Source organism: Clytia hemisphaerica, unplaced genomic scaffold, assembly GCF_902728285.1.
Source record: "Clytia hemisphaerica strain Z4C2 unplaced genomic scaffold, Clytia hemisphaerica genome assembly, whole genome shotgun sequence".
NCBI lineage: Eukaryota > Metazoa > Cnidaria > Hydrozoa > Leptothecata > Clytiidae > Clytia > Clytia hemisphaerica.
The window spans coordinates 333,088-340,780 of NW_027103841.1; the positions used below are offsets into that span (position 1 = coordinate 333,088).

Here is a 7,693-nt window from a genome sequence, read left to right on the forward strand (position 1 = left end):
TCATCGACAACCCAGTAATCAAACTTACTCCAAACAAAGACCAGACTAAGAAAGTTTATCGCCAGCAGCTTCGAAAACTCAATCAACCAGCCAATACTCAAGACAAACAAGATGTCATCCAATCAGAACAAAAGCTACAGCAAATGGGTTTTGTCGAATACGTCAAAGACTTACCACAAGACGTCCAACACATGCTTCAAAAGTGTCACGTCTAATACCACATTCCTTGGCGAGCTGTCTGGAAAGGTAACTCCATCAGCACTCCATGCAGAGTAGTCTTCGATGCTTCACAAGCAACGCCATCTGGACACAGCCTCAATGACTTGCTTGCCAAAGGAAGAAACGAACTCAACAAGCTACAGGAGATCCTCATTCGTTGGTCCTTGCATCGCATCGCACTACACACAGACATAAGCAAAATGTACAACACCATTCAACTAGATCAATCCCAATGGTCATACCAACGCTACATTTGGAACAAAGATCTCAATCCTGAATCCATACCAGAAGAAAAGGTCATAAAAACCCTAATATATGGTGTCAGATCAAGCGGTAACCAAGCTGTCTACGGTTTACGAAAAGTTGGTCACTTGTCAAAGGAAGAATACCCTGATGTCAATCAAACTATCCAGGACGACATTTATGTGGATGATTGCATTTCTGGGGAAGACAACCAACAAGCTGCCCACCAACGAGCAGATGAGTTGGAGCTAGTCCTAAACAGAGGAGGCTTCCGACTAAAAGATGTTACATTCTCAGGGAAAGATCCACCAGATAACCTCACTGACGATGGGGATACCATTTTTGTTGGTGGAATGCGGTGGCATGTGAAAGAAGATAAATTATCAATCAACATTGGTGATCTCAACTTCGCCAAGAAGAACGTGGGAAGAAACCGTCAAACACAATCAACATCATTCCAAAGCAGCTCACCAGACGCCATTGTTCTTCAAAGGTTTCTGAAGTGTTCGACCTGACTGGCAAAGTCGCTCCAATCGTTGCATCTCTGAAACTAGACGTTCAACAACTGGTTCTACGCAAGCTCAATTGGGATGATCCAATTCCTGAAGATCTTAGACCAATATGGGAGTCCAACTTTGAACTCATCAAAAGCATTGGCACCATCAAATTCAAGCGTGCAATAGTTCCTGAGGACGCATTGAACCTTGACATCAACACACTCAACTTTGGGGACGCCAGCAAATCAATGATCTGTTCCTGTGTCTACGCAAGATTCAAAAGACGAGACGGCTCATTCTCGTGTCAACTTGTCTTTGCTCGCACACGTGTTGTTCCCAAAGATATGAGCCTGCCGAGAGCCGAACTGTATGCAGCTCTGACAACTGCTTACACTGGGGAAATAGTCAGAAGATCATTCAAGAACTACCACAAGAGCTCCATCAAATTTACTGACAGTCAAATCTGCCTTCACTGGTTATCAAACAACGAAAGACCATTGAAGCTCTGGACCAGAAATAGAGTTATTGAAACACTCAGATTCACACCCAAAGAAGAATGGTGCTATGTTCAATCTGAAGACATGGCAGCGGACATTGGTACAAGGAAAGGTGCCACCATCAATGATGTTGATCAAAACTCAACATGGATCAACGTATTTCCTTGGATGACACTGCCTCAATCATCTTTTCCAATGCTTTCATCTGAAGAAATCAAACTTAATGAAGCAGACTCATTGGAAGCCAAGAAAGAATTTGATGCCCACTTTGTCAAACAAATGCCAGATGTCAAAGACAGATACGCTTTCACTGGTTACCACATCGACCCCATGCGTCATTCATTCAGCAAAGTCATCAGAATCTTTGCTTACTGTGTTTGATTCTGCAACATCATTCTAAAGAAAGCTGAAATATCAAAGCCACTGACTGATGCAGACCTTGAAGCATCAAGACAATACTACTTCAGGATGGGAACTCGAGAAATTATGCAGTTTATTGAACCCAAAAGGTATGAGAAGTTCACATCACGCAAAGGAGATCTTCTCATCTATACTGGTCGAATTTTGCCAGATGACGAAGTCACCATTACTGGAAGATTCACATCAGCAATGCGAGATCTGGCAGGTACAACCTTTTGCGTACCAGTATTGGACAAGGACAGCCCAGTCGCTCAAAGCCTTGCACTTGATGTACACTGGAACCATCCTGTTTGCAAACATTCTGGTGTGGAATTGACTCTGCGTTACATTCTCCAATCTGCATACATCATCGATGGACGTCAACTTGTTAAGAACATCAGAAAGCAATGCACAAGATGTCGTTATCTCACCAAAAAGACCATTGAAGCAGCAATGGGTCCAATCCCTCAATGCAGCATCACCATTGCACCACCATTCTATGGCACGCAAGTTGATCTTTCAGGTCCTTACCTTGCCTACTCACCATTACATAAACGCACGACTGTAAAGATTTGGCTAGCTTTATTCTGCTGCTGCACGACATCAGCCACTTCTATCAAAACCATGGATGACTACTCAACTGAAGCATTCATTTTGTCATTCATCGAGAGATCAACAAATCCATTGAGCGAAGTGCCCACAAGGAGAGATTGTCCATCCTTCAATGGGAAACATTAGCCTCAATCATTGCTAATAGCATCAACGACTTGCCAATCAACATTGGAAGCAAATCAGATGTGGAAAATCTTGATCTTATCACTCCAAACAGGCTTCTTCTTCGAAGGAGCAATCACAGAAGTCCAACAGGTGAAATGGTTACTTGTGACAACCCACAAAAGCTGTTAAAAGCAAACAAAAAAATCTTCAATGCATGGTTTGAGAATTGGCTACTCAATCATGTACCAAAATTAATGGAACATCCAAAATGGTTTAAAGGAGACAAGAACCTTCAAGTAGGAGATGTCGTACTCTTCACCAAAACTGACTCTCCAATCTCAACAACATATCAGTATTGTATTATCAAACTATCCAGGACGACATTTATGTGGATGATTGCATTTCTGGGGAAGACAACCAACAAGCTGCCCACCAACGAGCAGATGAGTTGGAGCTAGTCCTAAACAGAGGAGGCTTCCGACTAAAAGATGTTACATTCTCAGGGAAAGATCCACCAGATAACCTCACTGACGATGGGGATACCATTTTTGTTGGTGGAATGCGGTGGCATGTGAAAGAAGATAAATTATCAATCAACATTGGTGATCTCAACTTCGCCAAGAAGAACGTGGGAAGAAACCGTCAAACACAATCAACATCATTCCAAAGCAGCTCACCAGACGCCATTGTTCTTCAAAGGTTTCTGAAGTGTTCGACCTGACTGGCAAAGTCGCTCCAATCGTTGCATCTCTGAAACTAGACGTTCAACAACTGGTTCTACGCAAGCTCAATTGGGATGATCCAATTCCTGAAGATCTTAGACCAATATGGGAGTCCAACTTTGAACTCATCAAAAGCATTGGCACCATCAAATTCAAGCGTGCAATAGTTCCTGAGGACGCATTGAACCTTGACATCAACACACTCAACTTTGGGGACGCCAGCAAATCAATGATCTGTTCCTGTGTCTACGCAAGATTCAAAAGACGAGACGGCTCATTCTCGTGTCAACTTGTCTTTGCTCGCACACGTGTTGTTCCCAAAGATATGAGCCTGCCGAGAGCCGAACTGTATGCAGCTCTGACAACTGCTTACACTGGGGAAATAGTCAGAAGATCATTCAAGAACTACCACAAGAGCTCCATCAAATTTACTGACAGTCAAATCTGCCTTCACTGGTTATCAAACAACGAAAGACCATTGAAGCTCTGGACCAGAAATAGAGTTATTGAAACACTCAGATTCACACCCAAAGAAGAATGGTGCTATGTTCAATCTGAAGACATGGCAGCGGACATTGGTACAAGGAAAGGTGCCACCATCAATGATGTTGATCAAAACTCAACATGGATCAACGTATTTCCTTGGATGACACTGCCTCAATCATCTTTTCCAATGCTTTCATCTGAAGAAATCAAACTTAATGAAGCAGACTCATTGGAAGCCAAGAAAGAATTTGATGCCCACTTTGTCAAACAAATGCCAGATGTCAAAGACAGATACGCTTTCACTGGTTACCACATCGACCCCATGCGTCATTCATTCAGCAAAGTCATCAGAATCTTTGCTTACTGTGTTTGATTCTGCAACATCATTCTAAAGAAAGCTGAAATATCAAAGCCACTGACTGATGCAGACCTTGAAGCATCAAGACAATACTACTTCAGGATGGGAACTCGAGAAATTATGCAGTTTATTGAACCCAAAAGGTATGAGAAGTTCACATCACGCAAAGGAGATCTTCTCATCTATACTGGTCGAATTTTGCCAGATGACGAAGTCACCATTACTGGAAGATTCACATCAGCAATGCGAGATCTGGCAGGTACAACCTTTTGCGTACCAGTATTGGACAAGGACAGCCCAGTCGCTCAAAGCCTTGCACTTGATGTACACTGGAACCATCCTGTTTGCAAACATTCTGGTGTGGAATTGACTCTGCGTTACATTCTCCAATCTGCATACATCATCGATGGACGTCAACTTGTTAAGAACATCAGAAAGCAATGCACAAGATGTCGTTATCTCACCAAAAAGACCATTGAAGCAGCAATGGGTCCAATCCCTCAATGCAGCATCACCATTGCACCACCATTCTATGGCACGCAAGTTGATCTTTCAGGTCCTTACCTTGCCTACTCACCATTACATAAACGCACGACTGTAAAGATTTGGCTAGCTTTATTCTGCTGCTGCACGACATCAGCCACTTCTATCAAAACCATGGATGACTACTCAACTGAAGCATTCATTTTGTCATTCATCAGATTCTCCAGCAACCATGGCTTCCCAACTATCCCCCACTATTTTGCGACAGCGGGAGCCAAATTATCAAAGGATGTGACCAGATGCGCCTTGATTTTAACGATATTCAACACCAACTTCACAAGCGTGTATCCGTTGAATTCATTGTCTGCCCGGTTGGTGGACACAACATGAATGGCAAAGCTGAAAGAAAAATTCGAGAGATCAACAAATCCATTGAGCGAAGTGCCCACAAGGAGAGATTGTCCATCCTTCAATGGGAAACATTAGCCTCAATCATTGCTAATAGCATCAACGACTTGCCAATCAACATTGGAAGCAAATCAGATGTGGAAAATCTTGATCTTATCACTCCAAACAGGCTTCTTCTTCGAAGGAGCAATCACAGAAGTCCAACAGGTGAAATGGTTACTTGTGACAACCCACAAAAGCTGTTAAAAGCAAACAAAAAAATCTTCAATGCATGGTTTGAGAATTGGCTACTCAATCATGTACCAAAATTAATGGAACATCCAAAATGGTTTAAAGGAGACAAGAACCTTCAAGTAGGAGATGTCGTACTCTTCACCAAAACTGACTCTCCAATCTCAACAACATATCAGTATTGTATTATCACTGAAATCGAACCTTCCAAAGATGGCATTGTTCGAAAAGTACGCGTCAAGTACACCAATGCCAATGAATCTTCAAGTCGTGAAACCTTCCGCTCAGTCAGAAACTTTGTTCTGATACAATCAATTGACGAAATGGATTTTGCAGAGGAGACACACGACAACAACCCTCAAACCGTCTAGCACAATACTAGTCACTCGGATGCCCGCGACACGCTTTCCATATTGATACAATTTGTTCACGATACGTAATGGTTGATTATGTTTATGCATTATGGTCGATATGTTCGCTCGATACATTAATTGGTCGTTATGTTTTGTACATGATTTGTTGATTGGAATGTGTTTTGTTGATTTTATTTCAAGAAATTTAAAACCTCCCTGGGGGAGTGTTGAATAACCAGATAAAAATTTATAAAACTTAAGCTAAAAAGCACCAAAAATAATGCATGATTTTACTTTTAAATTTCTTGTTACTTTGTCTACCATTTTCATTTTAGCATTTTTGCAGACTAGTTTTTGTTTACATTTTTGCTACCATTTGCTAGATCCAAACCATTTCAAGTACATTTATGATGACATCATCAATATTTTTATATAAATATAGGATCACTTCTCACTCAGTTCTTTCACTCATAAGTCCTTGAAGAGTCAAGACATGATGTTGGATCAAAACTTCAAATTTATTTAAATAATATCTCAATTTTCAATTGTCAATTCAATTTTGCACATTCAGAGTTTGTCTACGTTTGGACAGCTGTCACTTCTGGCCACTCTGGTACGTTGTTTTTCATGTTTTCTCTCTTTTTGTTTCTTTGTTTGCATTGTGCCTCGCCTTGAATGAACTTTAGGTTAGCCTAGGTTAGGGACATATTTTCAGATATTTGGACTTAGTCTTTTTTCAAACTTTTGGACTTAGATATTTTTCATGAATTCAGACTTAGATATTTTTCATGAATTCAGACTTATATATTTTTCAACTCAATTTAGACTCAACTTATACATAGACTTAGATTTCGTTCATTCTTATTCAATTTTATTTATTTTCCAGTTATTTATAAACTCATTTGTATCTATTTCAGTTTGAACCCTCTCTCAATAAATGGTTCCAAGCACGTAACCTATTTGTGATAGTCTGTGAAGCACCCGATAGACAACATACCAAGTTTCAAACTATTTAGCCCCTGAACTCTTTTTTAAAATTAATGATTGTCATATGGAATTACCAATATTTTTATTTTACTAAGCTGCTTAAAGATTTGAAGAATGTAATGATTACACAATTGATTATACCAAGAAAAGTGAAATAAGAAAATTCTGAAAACAAAACTGAAACCAAAATAAACTAGAATCAAAGTATTACCGGTAACTAAGTTTCAAGTCCTTTAACTTTAACCAGGCCCATCTTTTTCTTCTGTCCTCAGGCAGGAAGGTTGTATCAACTAACACAGATTCATAATTGTCTTTATCTTCCATAAACCGGTCCAATTGCTTATATTCATCTTTAAGGTTTGTCCGCAGCATCTATCTGAACCACAGTTTTTGTTATGGGGCTATAACATGACGTTTCTGACGTTCTGTTGGCTTGGGTCCTCTCTTTTGATTTTAGAAGGTAATCTGCATACGTGCGAAGGGATTCTGCAAGCTGATGAGATTCATTGAAAAAATGTCTGTTTATTTTCTCAAAACCCTGGAAATAACTGAGCAAATCAAAAAAAGCATTGCTAAGAAACATCATATCATCACTTCAGAGATTCGGTTTTGCTTTTTTCTGTTGTTTGAAGTTTCTATACTGTTTTTCGTAAATTTTGGAAAAATACTGTGGTAAGCTTTTGCAATGGCCATTCGTAGCCCCATTTTCAAATTTTAGATGGTTACTATCTATTGACCACAATGCATTTGAAACGGTCTCTAGTAATCTTTCAAATCAGATACCATCTGGCTAGGGCACTCAGCTTTTGTAAGCTGAACAAGATCATTATACAGTTCCTTTTTGTTGTTGTTTGAATCATCAATCAACTCAAGTGACTGTTTTGATTTAGCTTTCTGCATTAGCATTTTGAGGGCATCTCGAGTAGATTTATCGACTTAAATTGCTTGTACTGCTGGTTCATGTTCTTCGTAGTCTTTGGCAAGAAAAAACCAAACTTCTTTATCCCTTGGGATTAGTGTCAATGGGAAATTGCGAGGTGTACCAATCGATTCTAGTGAACTACTCTTAGGAGTCACCATTGATGCTTTGATC

General features: G+C 40.1%; 2 protein-coding genes across 2 annotated transcripts; both read left to right on the plus strand.

Annotated features, from left to right (window-relative positions):
* The first annotated feature begins 419 nt into the window (after positions 1-419).
* Positions 420-1,837, plus strand: LOC136807506 (uncharacterized). Its single transcript, XM_067064090.1, has 2 exons — positions 420-884; positions 956-1,837. The coding sequence occupies exons 1-2, from the start codon at positions 420-422 to the stop codon at positions 1,835-1,837; spliced, it is 1,347 nt and encodes a 448-aa protein (XP_066920191.1).
* Positions 1,838-5,007: 3,170 nt separating this feature from the next.
* On the plus strand, positions 5,008-5,631 carry LOC136807507 (uncharacterized). Its single transcript, XM_067064091.1, has one exon. It carries the CDS (start codon positions 5,008-5,010, stop codon positions 5,629-5,631), a length of 624 nt encoding a protein of 207 aa, XP_066920192.1.
* The last annotated feature ends 2,062 nt before the right edge of the window (positions 5,632-7,693 follow it).

Bases quoted from the DNA above. Each gene is read 5' to 3' on its own strand.
- LOC136807507 (XM_067064091.1), top strand. From the start codon at position 5,008: ATGAATGGCAAAGCTGAAAGAAAAATTCGAGAGATCAACAAATCCATT.
- LOC136807506 (XM_067064090.1), top strand. From the start codon at position 420: ATGTACAACACCATTCAACTAGATCAATCCCAATGGTCATACCAACGC. The intron at 885-955 runs GTGGGAAGAAAC...TGTTCTTCAAAG, and splicing joins TCAACTTCGCCAAGAAGAAC to GTTTCTGAAGTGTTCGACCT.